The 23,108-nt window shown below is 43.3% G+C and overlaps 1 protein-coding gene and 1 pseudogene across 2 annotated transcripts in view; both read left to right on the top strand.

The window, feature by feature from the left end:
- lars1b (leucyl-tRNA synthetase 1b) overlaps positions 1–23,108 on the top strand; it is a 168,785-nt gene that overhangs the window by 88,713 nt on the left and 56,964 nt on the right. The window contains 3 exon segments of the mRNA XM_083640958.1: positions 154–244; positions 1,373–1,513; positions 22,602–22,742. Coding sequence (XP_083497084.1) covers positions 154–244; positions 1,373–1,513; positions 22,602–22,742 — 373 coding nt within the window.
- On the top strand, positions 14,695–15,912 carry LOC310784446 (septin-7 pseudogene; annotated as a pseudogene). Its single transcript has one exon. The product of its transcript is annotated as a septin-7 pseudogene (transcript).

Raw genomic sequence — 23,108 nt, 5'->3', positions numbered from 1 at the left:
GCCTCGGTGCAGCAGGCTGGAGCTGTTTTATGGAGCTTTTTCTGAAGGGAAAATGTTGCTTTTCTCTGCTTCCTGGTTTTGGTGGACAAGAATTGTCGCTTCAATGAAACTGACTGAACTGACCGACTTGAATGGGCTTTGTGTCCTGTCCAGTGAGATGAATGCAGGCATCCTGAAAGCAGAGCAGCACTATGACAAGATGATGTACAAGGAGGCTCTGAAGAGTGGCTTCTTCGAGTTCCAGGTAAACATAATAGCTCTTAATGCTGTTTTTATGCCTCTGCCGGCGATAGCATTATGGCTTCAAGTCGTCTGTCCGTACGTACGTCCGATGTTTGTTAACGCGATATCTCACGAACGCCTTCACGGAATTTCTTACAATTTCGCTCAAACCTCCGCTTGGACTCAACCAACGATGAACTGATTAGATTTTGGTGGTCAAAGTTCAAGGTCAATGTGACCTCAAGAAAAGACCGCCATTTTCAAGCTCGTTGACGCGATATCTCAGGAACGCTTTGATGGAATTTCTTCAAATTTAGCTAAAGTGCCATAATGCTGAATGGCTACACCACTGTGCCTTGGGCTTCAACGTAATTGTGCTTGTATGAGTCTTGACAGACATGGATGTAAACTGCTCAATTGTTGGCGGGGGCATACAACCGCAATGCAGTATTTCTAGTTATTTTATAGATGAGAGTCCCTAGAGTTGTGCGATCTTGACCACAGTCAGATCATCCAATTGCCACCCTTTGATATCGCCAATGCCAATGGACAAAAGCGACAGCAAACAGGTTTGTAATTAAAGATTTGCTTAATGAGGCTCATTGCGGACATCAGAATCATGTTTAAATATACAGTAGTAGCGTTTATTCACTGACAAGTAGTCTGAACACACACTGCACTCAGTGCTCTCTGCTCGCCAGGCAGCAGCCACTGAGAGACACACAGGCGCGCTGGGGCGGGGCGATCAACATCGGGTAGGGAAAAGCAATCGTCATTTCAGCCATTGTGTCGGTCGATATACGATTCTATCACCAATCGGCATAACACTAATCCTCAAACATTTTATTACATGAATATTATAGGATACTCTAGAGATTAGAATAATGAAGTGAATGAAGTTAAATCCTGGGTTATGTGCTATTTTCATTGGTGTAGAATGGGTTTATTGGATTTAATGAAATATTGCTCTATATTGTCTCTATAATATGACATATTCTTATGAAGACGTCAGGTAATTTAGTGATCAATATGACTCCTGAAAGCCTTTTCTAAGCTATTTGTGTGTGTGTGTGTGTGTGTGTGTGTGTGTGTGTGTGTGTGTGTGTGTGTGTGTGTGTGCGTGCGTGCGTGTGCGCGTGCGTGCGTGCAGACAGCCAAAGACAAGTACAGGGAGCTGGCCATTGAGGGCATGCACAGAGACCTGGTCTTCCAGTTCATCGAGAGACAGACTCTGCTGCTGGCCCCCATATGCCCACACCTCTGTGAATACACCTGGGGTCTGCTGGGTAAGGTAAGAAATATATGGGCTTGGGGGTCGTCCCGGGGGTCCAGAAACCTAAAGGTCCTCCTGTGTACTGACCCTGCGATCAATATGGGATTCAATATCTGACTGGCATTGCATGTAGGGCCAGGCAATATTGACAAAATCAAATATCACAATATTTAAGACCGAATACTCCAATATCAATAATGTGATTTTGGCTATTTTTATGCCTCCGCCGGTGATAGCCGAGCCGAAGGTATTATGGTTTTGCGTTGTCCGTCCGATGTTCGTTAATGCGATATCTCCGCCTCGGGAACGCCTTGGCGAAATTTCGTCACATTTGCCTCAAACGTCCACTTGGATGAACTGATTAGATTTTGGTGGTCAAAGGTCAAGGGCACTGTGACCTCACGAACACCATTTTCAAGCTTGTTAACGCGATATTTAAAATGTCTTCACATTTGGCTCAAACGTACACTTGGACTCAAGTATAAACTGATTCAATGTTGGTGGTCAAAGTTCAAGGTCACTGTAACCTCATGACTGCCTGTTTCATGCGTGTTAACGCAATATCTCAGGAATGCCTTAACATAATTTCTTTGAATTTGGCTCAAACGTCCACTTGGACTGATGTGATTACATTTTGGTGATCAAATCCAGGTCAAGGTCACTGTAGTCTCGGTTTCCAGACGTTTGGTGAGCAGCGCCACCTAACCACCAAACGTCTGGGAATTTCATTGTCAAAATCTGTCTCTTCGAGCCCGGCAAGAACGGCCGGCAGCAGACACGCCTACATTTATTTATTAGAATTTTATTTGGTAGCGGCAATGCAATGTTTCATAGTTCCAATATAGAGCAAGACACTGATGTGCTGCAAAGAGAGTTTATACCTGTTGTTTATTTTACAATAATTTTTCCTACCCGGAAGTGGTCCGCTTGCTACTGTGAACCCATCAGCAGGCTCTGTAACGTTAGCCTCGAGAGTCGGGCTTATCGCTGGGGAAAGACCTCTAGCCCGCCCGGGGCCGGATGAAACACGTCCTATTAACAGGTTATGTTTGTTTCTAAGTGATTAATATGTTTCTCGCAAACGCGGCGATGTTTTGCGAGACACCGGTTCTGCATGAGCGTCACTGCCCCCAGAAAGCAGGCCCGCCCACAACACTCATGATTGGTTCTCCGATGCAAGGCTTCCAACAGCACCACCTAACGTTATGAAAAGATTTAAATAATAATATTCTCAGTCTTAATGTAGTGAAACGGATTAAGACTGAGAGCTGAGTCTAAGGTCACTGTGACCTCACGAACACCATTTTCAACCCCGTTAATGCGATATCTCAGGAACACCTTGACGGAATTTCTTCACATTTGCCTCAAATGTCCACTTGGACACAAGAATGAACTGATTTGATTTTGGTGGTCAAAGTTCAAGGTCATTGTGACCTCACGAACACCATTTTCAAGCTCGTTAATGCGATATCAGGAACGCCTTGGCAGAATTTCTTCTAATTTGGCGTCAACTTGGACTCAAGGATGAACTGATTAGATTTTAGTGGTCAAAGTTCAAGGTCACTAGTCTGTGAGTAGCTAGGCCTCAATGACATCCGCCACTGGATGAGCAACAGCTCCCTTCAGCTCAACGGGAGTAAAACTGAAGCCATCCTCATCGGTACACCTCACCAAATAAAACAGGCCGGCATCATCCACATCACCATCGATGGACACTCCATCCCCCTCTCCTCACTGGTCACCAGCCTGGGTGTCAAACTTGACCAAACACTGTCATTTGACACCCACATCAAATCCATCTGCCAAACCTCATTCTACCATCTCCGGAACATCTCAAAGCTCAGACCCCTCCTACCCCAAGCCGCCGCAGAAAAACTGGTCCACGCATTCGTCTCCTCCCGTATCGATTACTGCAACTCCCTGCTTGCAGGCCTCCACACCAAATCCACCCAGAGACTGCAATATGTCCAGAACTGTGCCGCCCGGGTTCTTACCAGAACCTGGAAGTCAGAACACATCACCCCTGTCCTCCACTCACTTCACTGGCTCCCCATCAATCAACGCATCACCTTCAAACTCCTCCTCCTGGTCTACAAGGCAGTAAACCACACTGGTCCCACCTACCTTCAAGAACTCCTCCCCCCCAAGCCCCCCTCCCGGTCACTCAGATCCGACACCCTCAACCTACTTGTTGTCCCCCGCACCAAGCTGGCAACGATGGGTGACCGAGCCTTCTCCACCCTGGGGCCACGCCTGTGGAACCAACTCCCAGGAACTGTTCGGGCCTCTAAATCCCTCGCTGTTTTTAAAACAAGCCTTAAAACCCACCTGTTCCGCTCTGCTTTTTATTAGCTCGGAGCTTTTAGCTGTTTTTAGCTTGTTTTTATTTTATTTTATTTTTATTTATTTATTTTACTATTTTAGCTACTGTAAAGCACCTTGAGATTTGTTTTACATTTTAAAGTGTGCTATATAAATTAAAGCCATTATTATTATTATTATAGGGGGTGTGGGTGGTGGAAGGTGCCATGGTGAGGGTAAGGAGTGGAGCTAGCTAAAAGGGGCCACAGCTAGGCATAGTAAGGTCGTAGAGAGTCGGGGCTCGAGGGGAGGTTTGGGGGAATGGCTAGGCTAGGGCAGGGTTCCCCAAATAGCGGGCCGCTCACGTTGGAATTGCAAAAATAAAAGAAATACAGTGCACCTGAACGCAACATGCAAGATATGCACTGAATAAGTGTCCAAATGTTCATGTCATTCTGGCCAATACTCCACTTGTTATAACATTTCAGTCTTGAATATGGAATACCTTTCAATAATCATGATGACTAAAAGGCTAAAAGTAATCTCATGTGTAAGAAATTACTGTTCTGCATTGAGGAAGTTTGAAATACAATTTTAAATAATTAACTCATTGGTTTTGAATATATTTAGCTTCAAGAGTGCATTTTTGTTCTTGTGTGACCCTCAACACAGGCTTTGAGAATCCCGGGCCACTTACTGATACTTATGCTTAAATTAACCCACTCATATTCTGGTTTATTTCAAGAAAGATAATGGCTAGTGGGAATTCTAATTGGCTGGTAACTTTACAATCTAGCAGCCATATTGGCAGCAGGGATTCCGTTACGATTACCGTTTAGCTGGTATTTGTTGATGTGGGCCGGCAAATTAAAAGGTCGCCGGCTCAAGCAGCTGGTTGGAAATGCCAAATAAATAAATCCATTATATAAAATAGCCCAATATTGTGTGACCAGTGATGTTGCCATAAGCTACAACTTAAATATAGACTTAAATATATTATATATTTTCGCCCCGCTGTTATGTTGAGTGTTGGTTGAAAAAGGGAAAAAATACAGTAGATGCTCTTTAACTGCAAAAGCCGCACACTGCAGCTGTGCAGCATCCCGCAGCCGACAGCGCTTTGGCTTGACACAACAGACCGAAATGTCAACACAGACATCCCTCGGCCAGTTCTTTTTATGTAATGATGGTCCAGAACAAGGTCCAACCAGCCATGAGAAGCCGCCACAGCGAGGAAAAGTTGGGTTGATAAGAATCGCAAGTTTGCTTTGCACATGTAGCGGAGCGCTGATCATGAAGAAACTGCCGCCGGCCGTATTGTGAGAATTCTCGCAGCGACAGAGAAGTCATCTGCAGGTTGTAAAGCTTATTATTATGTTCGTTGATTTAGCCATTAATTGTCAACATCATTTCAGCATAAATATGCCTAACCTATAGAACCTCAGTTGATTTGCCATTTAAGGAGTATTTAATGGGCAGCTTTCATTTATTTGTCTGAACGACTTTATGGAGCATCATCTCAAAGCTCACAACACACAACAAGGGATTTCGTTCTCAAATGTAGGCTACAGGTAACAGAAGGCTAATATTCTTACCTTTGCCCTTCAGTTTAAAGTAAAGCAAATATTCTCATCTTGTGAAGTAGGCTATAAGTCCATTCTGAAAGCGAGTTGGATGCCCGCCCGCATGTCAACCAGCTGCAGTCCCTCGTCATCGTTGTCAATATAGACCCGCTTCAGAAAATATAGGCTATAAAGTTTGACTGACTGCACGTCTCATCTCTGGCTTGTTGCAGGTAGGCAACTTCTTAGCCCATTGATACCTGATGCAGCATTTGCGTGTATATCCCTCATTTGTGTGTGTATCCCTTTAAGACCGCGAACCGCGTCATACGCAGTTCGCGGTCTTAAAGGGATACAAGCACAAATGCTGCATCAGGTATCAATGGGTTAATTTAGATTATCTTTCAAGTTATTTAATTTCACGTTCTTGGATGCAAAGAGACATTTAATGTAGGCCCGCCAGTGTCTTTCTTTAGGCTTAATTAAACGGGAATATATGACAAACCCTGTTCACAAAGTTTGTGACGAGTTCATTCACTAATAAAATACATTTGTTGGACGATTGGATAATAGCTTTTGTTTTTTGTGTTTTATTGATTAATCTTAATGGGTCTGCAAACCCAAACCTAATTAATTAAATAAGGAGCGGTGTGCAGCTCGCTCCCTTTGCACTTACAAGCGCAGACCGCAGTGAATAGTTAGATAATTATTTTGAAATCAAATGATTTAAAATTAAGATTTCGTTTGCTAAAAATTATGCAATAATATGTTATGTATTTAAGAAATGATTAGGCTACAGCTATCTTTTTTCAATAGTTGCCCTCTCCATTGGCTGGCCAGAAAAAATCGTAGCGAAATCCCTGATTGGCAGGTGGTCAAAAAAGTTAATTTCAAGCCCTGCAGGGAGAGCAGGTGGTGACATAGGAGTGAGTGAGAAAAGGATCAAGTATTGGTGGTTAAGAATGAATAATGACATCACAACTGTTAATTTAAAATGAGTTATTCCTCTAACTCAAATGCCCCAAATCTTTCGTCGCTGACACGCCCAAGTCTCGGGTGACATCACAGTTGTGCAAATTGCAAATGCATTCAACACACACACACACAACTGCCCAACTGACATCACTTCCATCACAAATTGTGACTAAGATCACAGTTGCTCCAGTGACATCAAATTTGAGCAATTGCAAATGCATTCAACACACACACACGCACTCACACAAGCCCGAGTGACATCACATCCAAGTGACTTTTTAGGTGACTACATCACAACTGCCTGATGACATCACAGTCGAGCAACTGCGTGACAACATTTCCAGTTGGGTGACATCACTTTGCACACACACAACCTCTTCCTTGTGTCCTCGATCCAGACACAAATCTGGTCACATGACATTGCAAATGCATTCAACACACACACACAACTGCCCGACTGACATCACCTGACATCACTTCCGTCACAAATTGTGACTAAGATAAGATCACAGTTGCTCGAGTGACATCACAGTTGATCAATTGCAAATGCATTCAACATTTGCTCGAGTTACATCACTGATGACATCACTTCCAGTTGAGTGACATCACTCGCCAGATCTCGCGAGACTACATCTCGTGATGTCAAAAAACAGCAGGTGACTTCAGGTCACTTTTCAGGTGAATAAATATCATGCTCTTCTCGTGCTCATACACACAAAGCCACTTATAGAAGCAGTTGCACCGCTTAATATGTTTGTTTGCCAGCAATATAACATTTATATTAGAGAGGTAATTCTGACTCAGGGAGTTCCTCAAGCCCCGGTGGCTGGTGATTTCTCTGCCTACTGGCCTCTGGCCTACCGGGGTTACTTTATAGATTTAATTTTTAGTGAGTTGAGGCAGGCTGTATTAACACATTCACTGCCAACAGTTTTTCCAATACAGTAGGTAGCTTCTGCCAAGGTTTTTTTTGAGGATTCTGGCTCATCTTTCAAGAGCCGAGGATTATTTTCTGCTAGGACTTTGTGAACACAGAATATCTCAAAAGAACTAATAGAATGTGTGCTTTCTCTGTCTAAAAGAGTTAGTTTTTATCATGTTCTGTTATGTAGGCATTAGCAGTTGAATACAGCATGGTTTCAGCGTCTGAGAAGGAAAGCTGAGATAAATGCCTTTTTGTGAAATTCGATAGAACAGGCAGAACAGTCACTTTAACCATTTATTTTTGGCATCAGTGAGACATCAGACATCTAAACAATAGTTCTGAACAGTAATTTCCTCCAAAATAACAGCACCCCCACCCCCCTCTCCTTCAAACTCCTCCCTCCGTGGGTGTGTCTCTGGTGGCTGCAGCGTGTGTCACAGGCGAGTCTCTGCTGCCTGTCTGTGCTGCCTGGCTGCTGGCGGCCGCTCGTCGGGCGAGTCTGGATCGGGCTCGTTTCGGTTGTGAGCTGGGATGAAGCTGCGTGCGATTCTGGGCTTTCTGCTACGTGTTTCAAAGTGTGTTGCACCCAGAGTCTATTTTTGGAATCCCCCACCGTTGTGCGCCAGCTCCCAGCGCGAAAGCGTTTTCGCCAAACCATTTAGAATGGTTTCCTCACGCTTTTTCCTGCTGTTTTTGCTCGGCTTTCTCTCGTCTGGAGAGCACTGTCGCCACTTAGTGGGTCGGTAAAATAGGTTATACACATTCAATAGCTCCCATATTTTTATAGGAGATGTAAAAGGGTTTGATCCACGTCCCACCGTCAAAAAAAAAAAAAAAAAAAAAAATTTGACGAGTTAACTCGTCGACGGTAGTCAACCGTTGTTGTTTTTTTGACGAGTTAACTCGTCGACGGCAGTGAACGTGTTAACTGCACCAATCGGACTCGGTCCTCGGAGCCAGTCACACACACACACCCAATCGTCATGTGTGCGCGCACACACGCCCCCAATCGTAATGTATGTGCCGTGCGCAGAGCACATGCATATTTCTGCACGTCTGTTCTTCCCCTCAATCGCCTGTCATCCGACCTTCACTGTCAAAACATGTAAAGCTACGTAATTAACGTGCTCTGATTCAGCTTTTGAAAGATGAAATAACTTAATTAACGATTACACGGTTAATAATGTTGTTTGTGCTTTGGTCCTAACTAACGTTGCATTGATTTGACAAAAATGACCTACCAATTGCTTCATGTGCGGTCTCCTGTCGGCTCTGATCAACTTTCACTCTCACACCCGTCCATGTCAGCATCGGTTCCATCATCCATTTCATTTCCAATAGGCCCTTCACACCGCAGCTTGTATGAGTTGGGCTAAGTTAAAATGATAAACTAGCTAGCTTGCTGAATACGAGTGAACAAGACTTTGAACGCTGGCATTTTATCTCTCTCTCTGCTTATTGCCTTTCCAGGGATTAATGCTACCGTGACTAGTGACTACTACTATCTGGCAGGTTGCGGTCAACTTTTTGAATGTAACTAATCGCAAATGGCTCACTTTTTGGCAGAATCGCCACTCCTGTTTGCTAAACTACGTTAGCTTGTTGTTTAGGGACATCTGGTGGTCGAGCCACCACGGAGCAACTGTTTGTGTTTGCAATAGACACTTTTCACGGGGGCCATTTTGTGTCGAAAAGGCAGAATAAACACAGGTGCAAGCAAAACACTAATGAGGGTTTCCAAATTCCAATCATGGAAGTTTGAGACATTTAATTTTTCATCATTGTAAAAACCACCGCACAGTAAAGAGGCTGTGTAATTTGATGTTTTCTTCATACATCTAGCGGCTTCTAGCCTCTTAAATGTGTTCTCAAAGTCAACCAGATTCATGCATTTTAGTTTAAAATGTACACATTTTTCTTACCGGACCCCCCAAAAGGGTCCAAGCAAGATCCACCCACCACAATCTCCCCAATTCCTGTGGGAAACATAGTTATTAGTATTTTCTTTGTTCTTAAAAATATACATTGCCTGTTTGTGTTTTGCAATATGGATATTGTTTTATTTATAATTAAATTGAGCATTGGGCCTTTTATAAGAATGTTTATTTGTATTATTTCAATTGTCACACTCATAGATACAAATTTGAGGTTTGTTTATTAATTGGGAAAAGGACCACTGGAACAAACTCTCTGTTTAACTTCCTAACAGCTTGTTGTAGGCTAATACGTACTAAAATGTACTAATGCCAAGATATTTTTTAATCAAAGCAAATATTAAAAAAACAGACATTAATTTCCTAATAATTTGAATTGAAAAGCACCAATTCTGTTGAGAATTTATTGTTGTTTCGTCTTTCCACCAAATAATAGAAAAGTATTGATAGTGGTATCAATAAGGACTCAGATCGTTAAGCAGACCCAAAAATGGTGTCATATCAATAATAAAAAATTTACTATCCCCCTATAGTGCAGTTGTCTCCCACTGGGCGCTTGTATGCCTTCAGCGGTCTTTCGCATGTTGTTCCCATGTTGTTGCCGCAGGTTCAGGCTTGACCAGTGCACTGGTCAGCCAGCCTATGGATCCTGTCCAGAACCACGCGGTTGATCTCCTTGCCAATAGTGGAAAACCCGTGGGTGTAGTTGTTGGCTTCATCTTGCTTTCCCAGTAATCAGCTGCTCAGGGTGGAAGAGCTGGCCGTAGCTTCCAGTCAGCACCTCATCGATGACGGCCGGCCCCTAGGCAACAAACACTGCTCTGGGTATGGGCTCCAAGTAAACAAACAGCTCTGGGTATGTGCTCCAAGTCAACAAACAGCTCTGGGTATGTGCTCCAAGTCAACAAACAGCTCTGGGTTTGTGCTCCAAGTCAACAAACACTGCTCTGGGTATGGGCTCCAAGTCAACAAACAGCTCAGGGTTTGTGCGCCAAGTCAACAAACAGCTCTGGGTATGGGCTCCACGTCAACAAACAGCTCTGGGTATGGGCTCCACGTCAACAAACAGCTCTGGGTATGGGCTCCAAGTCAACAAACACTGCTCTGGGTATGGGCTCCAAGTCAACAAACACTGCTCTGGGTATGGGCTCCACGTCAACAAACAGCTCTGGGTATGGGCTCAAAGTCAAAAAATACAGCTCTGGGTATGTGCTCCAAGTAAAAAAAGACAGCTCTGGGTATATGTGCTTGCCAGCTCCAGTCTCATGAAGAAGGTGTTGGAGTCATGTCCTCCTCCAATGGTTTTATCACTGGGCATTTGTCCATGTGGGTGGATTGGCTGGGCTGTGAGCAAGAGTCATTGACCTCAGCACTGAAGGATTTATGACATCACGATTCAATCTGACATCACTGTGATGTCAAGTCAGGGATCCAGTCACCCAAAATTTGAGAGGACCTGACATGGCATGCTATACTTTTTGTTTGTGTTTTATCTCTTCATTTGGACATTAAGGTCCACTGAATGAGAGGTCTGCTCTGCCGGAAACCTCGCAAAAAAAAGTTGTGGCCATTTTTGTATATGAAGCCTTTATTTTTTGAACGAAAAATGTGAGTTTTTTTTCCTCAAAGTCCTCAGTGGGTTGCGTAGGCTGTCAATTAATTCATCCCAGGTACACAGAACATGTGTGTTGACAACACCAAGTTAAGAAATACACTTACAAAACCTTTCCAAATGATTTATAGCCATTTTCTATTACAAAAAAGCACTCGTTTTTTTAATTTTCTCCATTATTTTCATCTTTACTTTGTTAGTAAGCAATTATATCCTGAAATATGACATCAGCCAATGTGTCATTCTTTTCAGCAGATATTATAGTCATTCCACACTAAAGATTATTAAAATCAACCCAAAATCAATGGATCTGTGGTGATTTTATTACCTTTATGCTCGAAATTCCTGGCGACATGTTTTTAGTTTTAACAAAACCCTGTACGCCAAAGACAATACTTGAAATTGAAAACAACAAAATGATTTTAATCACAAAATGTACACTGGATGACAAGCCAACAAAACAATTATTGTTATACAGCTTAATTTGGATAGATTGTGACCAGTATCTAGAAAACATTAAATTAATCATTAGCTGAACAAAATTATTGAACACAACACATTAAAAAAAGAAAGAAAAAAGACTGGCAACAAGGTCTATAATATAACATAAAATTACCTTTGCAATGAACAAAATAACTCGATCATTGTCACTGTCTTCAAGTGTGAGTTCAATACTTGAACATTTATTGGGGTCCCCAGTGCAGAGACATGCGATGACACATTTGACATTGGCTCTCACACAAGAGCATCCTCGGGCACACATGCTTTTCTTGCAGTGACAGTATTTGGTGTGTTTGAATTCTGCACACCCCCCAATCACCATCAATGGCACAGTGGTGGAAAAGTGGACAGCTTCAAGTACCTGGGAGTCAACATCCACCAGGACCTGACATGGCAACACCGTTGTCAAAAAGGCCCAACAGCGACTACACGGACTCAGACGCCTGAAGAAATTTGGGCTAAGGCCAAAAATCCTCAGGGACTTCTACAGAGGCACCATTGAAAGCCTGCTGACTGGCTGCTTCACCACCTGGTACGGGGAACTGTACCACCATGGACCGCAGGGCGCTAAGAAGAGTGAGGCGCGTGGCCCAGCAAGTAACAGGATGTGAGCTACCAGAACTACAGGAACTGTACAATCAGCGGTGCCTCAGGAGGTCCCTGAAGATCATCAAGGACACATACCACCCCCACAACAGCCTGTTCTCCCTGTTACCCTCAGGGTCCCAAAAGCACGAACAAATCGCCTGAGGGACAGTTTCTTCCCGCAGGCCACGAGACTCCTTAACACACACAAATAAACAATCATGTAGCAGCTGCTACCATTACATATGATAATTATGCCTATGTTATTTGCACCTGTGCAAACAGAATGTTTAATTATGTTTTAAGGTGTCTACGCTAGAAAAGAAAAGGAAAAGTTTACTGTTATTGCTTGTTGTTCTCTTGTTTTACTGCATCTATATGCCCTGTTTTTGCACTGTTATACTGTTATTTGCACTATGTTGTAACGGAGCCTACAGCACAAGAATTTCACACGTGATACTTGTACTACGGAGCACTAGGTGCTGAGGAGCATGGAGGAAAGATCTGCAGCTTGAACATCATAGTTCACTGCCAGGGCGTCTGCGATTGCATCTTCTTTACCCACAGCTCCTGCAGGCCATCCATGTAATTTTCCGTGATCCTGGTTGCACTGTTCTGTTAAAAGCAGATTGTCAGGTTGAGCTTCCAGAACTATCCTGTGAGAAGCATGAGGAGGCAGATACCAGGATGTTTGCCCACATTGCATACTCATTACAACATCTGCACCACAAACGGGCTGTAGTGGTGGCTACTGACACAGACGTGATCATGATGTGCATATACTACATTGCACACATGGATGGCCTGCAGGAGCTGTGGGTAAAGAAGATGGATATCTACCTGCTCCTGCAATCGCAAACGCCCTGTGAACAATGATGTTCAAGCTGCAGATCTTTCCTCCATGTTCCTCAGCACCTACTGACTGGATGTGACACAGTGAGCTATCTACAGAAGAGGAAAAAAGCACGCCTACAAAACTGCCGTTGATCACCTGGAAGACCTTCTGCCCCTGTGCAGATACGGTAACCCTGGGGAAAGCCTGGATGTTAAAGAAGATGTTGTGACAGCGGTTAGGCGGTACATGGTGTCACTGAATGAGAGGAGTGACTTCAGTGGTAATTTGGATGCACTGCGAGCCCATCTCTTTGGCAATATCAAAGGAGACATGCGTTGCCTTCCACCTACCGAAGATGCCTTCATTCCAGTTACACCTTCGCCGAGCCCTGCATCAGTTGGCTGTATGCAAGCGAGCACACATGTCTCAACCAACCTACCCTGTTGCCACTGACTTCGGCAGAGAGCTTGTCAGTGGTAAGCTGATGGCAACCATGATGCTGAAGGAGGCAAAACCTGCAGAATTCAAACACACCAAATACTGTCACTGCAAGAAAAGCATGTGTGCCCGAGGATGCTCTTGTGTGAGAGCCAATGTCAAGTGTGTCATCGCATGTCTCTGCACTGGGGACCCCAATAAATGTTCAAGTATTGAACTCACACTTGAAGACAGTGACAGTGATTGAGTTATTTTGTTCATTGCAAAGGTAATTTTGTTATATTATAGACCTTGTTGCCAGTCTTTTTTCTTTCTTTTTTAAATGTGTTGTGTTCAATAATTTTGTTCAGCTAATGTTTAATTTAATGTTTTCTAGATACTGTTCACAATCTATCCAAAGCTGTATAACAATAATTGTTTTCTTGGCTTGTCATCCAGTGTACATTTTGTGATTAAAATAATTTTGTTGTTTTGAATTTCTTGTGTTACAAGTATTGTCTTTGGGGTACAGGGTTTTGTTAAAACTAAAAACATGTCTCCAGGAATTTCGAGCATAAAGGTAATAAAATCACCACAGATCCATTGATTTTGGGTTGATTTTAATAATCTTAGTGTGGAATGACTATAATATCTGCTGAAAAGAATGACACATTGGCTGATGTCATATTTCAGGATATAATTGCTTACTAACAAAGTAAAGATGAAAATAATGGAGAAAATTCAAAAAACAAGTGCTTTTTTGTAATAGAAAATGGCTATAAATCATTTGGAAAGGTTTTGTAAGTGTATTTCTTAACTTGGTGTTGTTAACACACATGTTCTGTGTACCTGGGATGAATTTATTGACAGCCTACGCAACCCACTGAGGACTTTGAGGAAAAATAACTCTTTCACATTTTTCGGTCAAAAAATAAAGGCTTCATATACAAAAATGGCCACAACTTTTTTTCGCGAGGTTTCCGGCAGAGCAGACCTTTCATTCAGTGGACCTTAATGTCCAAATGAAGAGATAAAACACAAACAAAAAGTATAGCATGCCATGTCAGGTTCAACCCATTTTCTTGAGCTTTTGGGCCTGTGGATCCCTGACTATCACAATGTCTATGACATCATCAGTGGGTATGAAACATCACTGATGATGTGAGACAAACATACAAACATGCATTACATCACTGATGATGTCATAATGTTATGATGTCATAATGTCATGACATTACTCACTGATGACATCACTGATGAAATCACAATTGCTTGGATGACATCAATGATGGCATCATCACTGATGACATCACAATTGTTTGAGTATGACTATGACCTCATCACTGTAACATCATCAGTGATTTATGGCATCGGTGATATATGACATCACTATAGTGCCACCAGGCAGAGCCTATAACTGTATGGCATCATTGATGACCTCATCACTGTGACATCATCAGTGATTTATGACATTGGTGATATTATATATATATATCTGGTTTTTGAGACGGCTGGGAAAGGCAACGTTATGTCCAATAAGAAGATTCTGGAGGGTGTGGGTGTTGCAACCCTACCCGACCAGTTGAAAAGGAAGTCTGTGAAGAGGGGCTTCGAGTTCACCCTGATGGTCGTGGGTGAATCAGGGCTGGGAAAATCCACGTTGATAAACACACTCTTTCTAACAGACCTGTATTCAGCAGAGTATCCTGGACCTTCAGCCCGAATCAAAAAGACTGAGAAGGTGGAGCAGTCGAAAGTTGTAGTAATAGAAGGTGGCGTGCAGCTCCTGCTCACGATAGTCGACACCCCGGGGTTCGGAGATGCCGTAGACAACAGCAACTGCTGGCAGCCAGTTATCGATCACATAGACAGCAAGTTTGAAGACTACTTGAACTTGGAGTCACGGGTGAACAGACGTCCTGTGCGCGACAGTCGAATACATTGCTGCCTTTACTTCATCGCCCCGACGGGACACGGACTGAGGCAGCTGGACATTGAGTTTATGAAACGGTTGCACAAGAAGGTCAACGTCATCCCACTGATCGCCAAAGCAGACACCCTCACCCCAGACGAATGCCAACATTTCAAGAAGCGGATCATGCAGGAAATCCAAGACCATAAAATTGATATCTACGAGGCTCCTGAGACCGACGAAGATGACAACAAGAAAAAGAAGAAGACAAAGATAAAGGACAAGGTGCCACTGGCTGTAGTAGGCAGCAACACCATCATCGAGGTGAACGGCAAGCAGGCCAGAGGGAGGCAGTACCCTTGGGGTGTGGCAGAAGTTGAAAACTGCGACTACTGCGACTTCACCATCCTCAGGGACATGCTCATCAAAACTCACATGCAGGACCTGAAGGATAAGACAAATATTGTTCACTATGAGAACTACCGCAGCATGAAGCTTGCTGAGATCAACAACAACATAGTGGGAGGGCAAGGCCACTCCACCAAAAGCCCCCTGGACCAGATGATGGAAGAGAAGCAACGACATGTGGATAAGATGAAGAGAGACGAGAAGGATCAAAATCGGGCGTTGGATGAGAAGGTCAAAGAGAAAGAGCAGAAGCTCATAGACACTGAGGCGGAGCTGCCGCGGCGTCAGGAGCACATGAAGAGGGAGCTTGAAGCCCAGTCCAAGGAGGTGGAGGAGAAGAGAAAGCAGTTTGAGGAGCATAAGGCCAACTGGGAGAGCCAGCAGCGCCAGACTCTGGACAAAATCAAAAAGAAAGGCAAGAACTTTTTTGGATCACCCCAAGTCCATTAACTATTGGCTGTGTATGAAACGCAAGGAAGCTGCTTATCCCCTAGCTACCTAAGTAGGTACCTGCTTAATTAGGTACCTGGTTTGAATGTGGGTGACGGAGAAATAATTTATTTCAGACGTTCTCAAGGTATCGTTGCGCGCTGGGGGAAGCCAGGCGGAGTTTTCCCCTGCCATCCTGCACTCTGTGTCTGTCTGAGCTGACGTTGGAATATGACTGTCTACTTGTCAACTGGAGGCTCACGTTGAAGTATAATTCAAGCTTTAGCTCGACTTACCTAGCGAATAGCCTAACACAAACACATCTGCCAGAGCAAAACATGAGCGCACACAGATTCGTCAGATTCCCCCAGGCTAGGCTACTAGCTAGCAGTGTCCTGATTCCAGTCAGTTAGGATACTTCCTACTATCGGTCAAAAGTGACTTTCCTGACACTGTATAAACCACTATCCGCACTAAACTGAAGTCATGTTTGACATTATTGATTATTTTAAAATAAAAATGAAAAGAAAGTGATAGATGTTTGTTATTTTACAGGACATTGTCACTTTGTTCTCTAGCAAGAGGCTTTTGGGCGCCACCATAAAATGGAAGTTTGGGGCTAGTTTCATTCTTTGTCAGTTAGCAGGGTTGCACGGTATTATGGGATATCCTACCCCACCTAAGGAACCAGTCATTGCATGCTCCGGAAATGAGTGAAAAATATGTACTTACAAAGGTTGCAAATAATGTATTCTACCTGTTTCAGACAGCCTAAAACTTAAAATGACAACTTCCTAACTAGAAATGCTACCTATAGGTCGATTCCTTGCTTTTAATACACAGCCATTGTTTCCCAACGTTGCCAGTCAGCCCTCCTCAGCTATCCCAATTTTTTCTCTTCCTCTTCTCTGTCCTCCATCGCCAGCAAAGCTGCCTCAGGACTCATCCAAGGAATGTGTTTACCTTAACGTCAAAAGAAAGGTCAAAGGCTGCATTCGATTATAACTTGGAGGTTGCAAATCACCACTTCCTACTAGGAAAAATAAAATAAAATGGCGCGTTAACTCGGAGTTCCTACTCGCAAACTCGGGTATGATTTCTCAACCTCTAGTTGTCTTCACATCATTTCAACATGGCCACCCATGGTATTGGTGAAAAAAGTATTGTATTAAAACATATTCTTGACTTTTTTTCTTTTTTTTTTCAACAATTGCATTTTTTTTTTTCAATCAGCATACCAATACAATAGTTTGTTAAATCCATACTATTAAACGTTAATGTTGTTATTAGCTGTTAGCTGTGTAATAGCTTATGCTATTAGCATCCTTGGTTTTTGCGACTTGAAGCTTGAACGCACTTACATGTAGGTCGGAGATAACTTGTTTCCAACTTGCCACATCCCACCTCCAACCACAAATGAATGCAGCAAAACCCATTGCTTGAGTGACATCACTCACTGATGATGTCATCGGTGTGACATCGTCGGCAACTTCGCCACTTTCTTTCGTTTGGACGTACATTACATTACGTCATTTCGCAGACGCTTTTATGCAAAAGTGACTTACAATTAGGGATGTTCATCAGTTATCGAAAATCGATAATTGGTCGTTAAGGAATGGAATCCATCATGTGGAATTTTTATCGATTTTGTTATATATATATATATTTTTTTTTGTGGACTAGGTTTGGGTGGAATTCGTTCCTCCTCGCCCCACTCCATTGCACAGCCGACTAACGTGAGGTGGAGCTTCATATAGTCTCTAGTTTTCTGGCTGGGCACGGGCCTTTGTGCCAACAAAACTGTTTTAAACATGGGGAATTCACACCGGCATGCGCCGGGGACAGCAGAGTGTTGGAGAGGAGACACATTGAAATAAAGAGTTCATTGAGGAGAACACGTTGTCTTTCATATTTTCTGCCATAGGCATTCATTTTGTAAAAAATATATATATATATATATTAACACATTCACTGCCAGCCGTTTTTTTTTTACTGTAGGTAGGTTCTGCCAGAGTTTTTTTTTTTGAGGATTCTGGCTCATCTTTCAAGACCCGAGGATTCTTTTCTGCTAAGATTTTGTGAACACACAATATCTCAAAAGAACTAATAGAATGTGTGCTTTCTCTGTCTAAAAGAGTTAGTTTGTAGAGTTAGTAGTTATGTAAGCATTAGCAGTTGAATACAGCATGGTTTCAGCGTCTGGAAATTTATTCTGAGATAAACGGCTTTTTGTGAAATTCGATAGAACAGTCACTTTAACCATTCATTTTTGGCATCAGTAAGACGTCAGACATCTAAACAATAGTTTTGAACAGTAATTTCCTCCATAACAGCAGGAAACCCCCCTCTGCTTCCAACTCCTCCCTCCGTGGGCGTTCTCCTCCGCCCTCCTTGGCTCTGCAGCGGGTCTGTGACAAACGAGTTGCTGCTGATGGCTGCTGCCTGGCAGTCTGGATGGGGCTCGCTGGATGGGTTTCGCTCGTTTCTTGGCGGTCCGGTTGAGAGCTCTGATGAAGCTCTTGCGATTCTGGGCTTATTTAAGTGTGCATCCAGTCTATTCTTGGAACCCCCCACCGTTGCCACCGCTGTGCGTCAGCGCGAAAGTGAAAGCGTTTTCGCCATCCATTTTACTGTATGAGAACGGCTTCCTCGCGCTTTTCCCTCCAGTTTTGGCTCGCCTCTTTCTACTGTGGAGAGACATGTCGCCACTCAGTGGGTCGGTAAAATAGATTATACACATTCAATACCTCCAATATTGGTATAGGAGACGTAAAAGGGTTAGATCAACGTCCCACCGCCAAAAAAAAAAAAATGATTTTTTTTTGACGTAAAAACACGTCATTGGCAGTCAACCGTTGGATTTAGTTTGACGTAAAAACACGTCATTGTGTGTTAAAAAAATATTATTATTGATATGATCGATAATCGATAATTGATCGTTAATTTTCCCCGATTTTCGATTATGGAAATTTTTCAAAATGAACATCCCTACTTACAATGGTACATTTTGTCAACAGTAGTGAAATAGAACTGTATGACAGCATCGACGACCTCGTGGGGACAGACCTACATAATGGCTTCACGCCTCTGCGTTTCAACATACAGTCTTCATCAGGGCAGTAGTAGTACTCTGATTGGCTGCAGCAGAAACCAGAAATAGTATTTCTGTGAATGAGATGTCACTTGTTTTTATGCTCTGACTAAGACTATGTTGAAACGCGTAGGCGTGAAGCCATTATATTAAAGGCGTTTTAATTTTGCAAAACAGTGTGCCTTGGAAGTTTTTTGGTTATGACTTTTTTGATCACTAAGCTGAACACAAGTCTAACCATCTTTGATCTCATGATTTGCCCTTGGATCCAATGAGCACCTGTTTTTTGACACCTGCAGTTGTGAAGCAGCACTCCCTGGCCAACCTATTGGCATTTGCTCTCCATACCCGTTTGAATTGTGCCATGAAAATGTCAATTTAAAAGACAAGTAGTCCATGTCAAGAAAGTCGCAGTTTGTCGTGAAACTGAAATGTAACGTTTAGTTTTGTATGAAAGTGCTCAATCAACTACATCTCTCGTCTCGCACAATATATGTCACACCAACACCAACCTCGCCTGACGGGAGAGACGTCACTTACGCGACTGGTTGTGCGTAGTCTTTCTGATTTATAACTTATAGTGCCACAGTTTTCCCACAAAGTGCGACTTTCTTGACTTGCAAAGTTATCTTTTATATTGACAAACATATGTCTACCCCGTAGGGCATTCACGACTAGTGAATTTTACTAGTCGACTAGTCGTCTTTAAAGGTAGTATAGTCGACTAGTCGTTTTTAACACGTTGAGTGCCATAGCCGAGATATCTCGTCTTACATAATCCAGCGGTTAAGTGCCATAGACGAGCTATCTCGTCTTACATAAACATTTTTTTTTTTTGACGGTGGGACATCAATCAACCCCTTTTACATCTTCGAGATCACTATTGGAGCAAGAGAATGTGTATAATCTATTTTACCGACCACTAAGTGGCGACAGTTCTCTCCAGACAGAGACAGAGAGAAAGCCACAGCCACGGGACCCGTGGACCAAAAGCAGCCGCCTCCCGCGGAAATGGCTTGGCGATTTTACAGTCAGAAACGAAGGAGCCTCATTCTCATACTGTAGGCGGGGACGCTTCGCGCTGCTGCGGTGGGGGGTTCCAGAAATGGACTGGGTGAGCAGCATAAAGCCTAGAGTCGCACGGGGCTTAATCGGGGCTCTCAAACCCAAGAGACAGTGAGACCTATCCACACTCGCTGCCAGGGAGAGAGGCTGCTCAACTCGCTGCAAACTCCCAGCAGCAGAGCACTCCGCAGCACAGACGGAGGGAGGAGTTTGGAGACACACACACACTCTCTCTCTCCAACGTATGGTAGCTTGAGAGAGAGAGAGAGAGAGAGAGAGAGAGAGAGAGAGAGAGAGAGAGAGAGCGCACAGAGTGGGAGACAAGGGCACCCATAATCACAGGCACGTGAGGTGGTTCTAAAAATCCATTTATCTCCAAAATCTCTGAAACCATGCTGTACTCAACGGCTAATATCTACATAACTACTAACTCTGCAAACTAACTCTTTTAGACAGAGAAAGCACACATTCTATTAGTTATTTTTAGATGATTGGTGTTCACGAATTCTTAACAGAAAATAATCCTCGGCTCTTGTAAAATGAGCCAGAATCCTCAAAAAAAAACCTGGCACAACTTACCTACAGGATTGAAAAAATGGCTGGCACTCAATGTGTTAAAAAACATTTAATAAAAAAAAAAAAAAAAAAATCTTTAAGAAAGAACATGAGGTATTTACACGACATACATGGACTATCATATCCCATATCCCCCACAAAGAACATCAAAACACAACAAAACAAAACAAGAAAACTGCATAAGATACACAATAATCCAAGAACAAACAAGACTATTGGACAAACAACCAAACAAAAACAATGCATTCAGCTCCTATCCTGATAAGCCTAATGACACTGGGGTAAAAAGTTCTTAAAGTCAAACTCTGTATGTGGTTGCCATATTTTGGGGATGTCTAAGAATCTGCCTTTGCTCTTGTAGTAAATGTTATCCAACGTATGGTAGCTTGAGAGTTAATTCCACCAGTGAACTACAGCTGGGGGATTGGATGCTTTCCAATTTAAAGCTATGCATTTCCTAGCTGCCAACAGGGCAAGATCTATGTATTTACTTTGAATGCATTGTTTTTGTTTGGTTGTTTGTCCAATAGTCTTGTTTGTTCTTGGATTATTGTGTATCTTATGCAGTTTTCTTGTTTTGTTTTGTTGTGTTTTGATGTTCTTTGTGGGGGATATGGGATATGATAGTCCATGTATGTCATGTAGATACCTCATGTTCTTTCTTAAAGATAAAAAAAAAAAATTAAACGACTAGTCAACTACTAAGCACAGTGTCGACTAGTGGTTTTAATAGTCGACTAGTCTGTGAATGCCCTACTTGTACCCCGTGGCATAATTCAAACAATATAAAAAAAAAGTATCATCTCGCTGTTCACCACCATTCATACTTTTTTAAGACGCTGGTGCGCATAGGGTCTGACCGGAAGGGGAGGGACTTTGACTCTCTATATAGGCTTCATGTAAGACCACATGAGCTGTGGTTCAATGCTGCTAAATGTGTGTGAAATGCCTAAAATGTCAAGGTTACTTTATTTGTACCCGTAAGTAGATTTGGTTGCAGAGAGAGTCACTCACACAACTTTAAAAAGACAGACAATAGGCAGTAGACAGGCATACAAGTGCCATAGTTCCAAGCATCATCACAAGAAATGTAAAAATGTTATCCCTATCACCCTCCTACACTAAATGGTAAATGGTCTGCATTTATATAGCGCTTTTATCCAAACCGCTTTACAATGTGCCTACATTCACCCATTCACACACCGAAGGCGGCCAGCTGCCACGCAGGGTGCTGGCACAGCCATCGGGAGCAATTTGGGGTTCAGTGTCTTGCCCAAGGACACTTCGACATGCCGACTGGAGGAGCCGGGGATCGAACCACCGACCTTCTGGTTGGTGGACGACGCGCTCTACCTCCTGAGCCACAGCCGCCACCACACTACCAACACTTCTGTTTCCTCTGTTGTGCAAGACTTGGTTTACCTGCCCACCAGGGCCCTGTCTTCACAGCACTGCCTTCTTTTTCTCATTTTCCTGAAAGGAAAGCACACGCCATCGCACGCTCCCAACAGCACTGAGTACACTGAGCGTGTTTCTAATGCTAGAAGTCATCACATCTAAAGGATTGCTGTGCTTCAAATGGATGTCATGTTGATTTTCCATCAAACGTTTTAAAAACACATAAATGCCAGATAAGACAGACTGGGTCAGGCGGGTCAGGTATTTTTATCCACATTTCCCGGTCTGCTGGGAAATGCACAGAGTTCCTGGGAAATGTACAGATTATTTATCGGCCTGTTGAGAAATGTATCTAGATTTCACGGGAAATGTACAGATTTACCGTTTTTCTACATTTGCCTTAACATTGTCCACTACTACCTAGTTTTGTTATGAAGATGGTGTGACCTGTACCTGCCCAGTTGATGAGATTGTAATGTGCTCTTGTTCTCAACACCAGTGCAAACTTTCGTATTTCTCCTGGAAAATTAATTGACAGCTGTCTTTGCCATTCTTTCACCCGTCCCTCCCTCCCTGATAGGCCAGTACTCTGATGAAGGCGTCATGGCCCGTGGCGGGACCAGTCGACGAGGTTCTGATGCGTTCCTCTCAGTACCTGATGGATACCGCACACGACCTCCGACTACGACTCAAGGCCTACATGCAGCCCCCCAAGAGCAAGGTAAGGTGTGTGTGTGTGTGTGTGTGTGTGTCCCTCGCACCCTTGAACTCCTTTCTTTTCTTTTTTAACATGCGTATGATCATCGTCCCTGACGTTTCAAGACGCTGTGCTTCCACGCATCGATTACTGCAATTCCCTACTGGCTGGCTTTCCTGCATCCACATCCAAACCTCTCCAAATGATCTAGAACGCAGCAGCACGCACCATCTTCAACCAGCCAAACAGAACCCACGTCACACCCCTCCTCATCTCCCTCCACTGGCTCCCAGTGGCCGCCCCAATTCACTTCAAGGCCCTAATCCGTGCATACAAAACCCTGACAAATACAGCCCCAACCTACCTAAACTCCCTCATCCAACCCTATGC

The sequence above is a fragment of the Poromitra crassiceps genome (genome assembly GCF_964638095.1).
Source record: "Poromitra crassiceps genome assembly, chromosome: 1".
Lineage (NCBI taxonomy): Eukaryota > Metazoa > Chordata > Actinopteri > Beryciformes > Melamphaidae > Poromitra > Poromitra crassiceps.
Note: the sequence above shows the minus strand (reverse complement) of the source record. Positions and strands in the feature narration are given on the sequence as shown.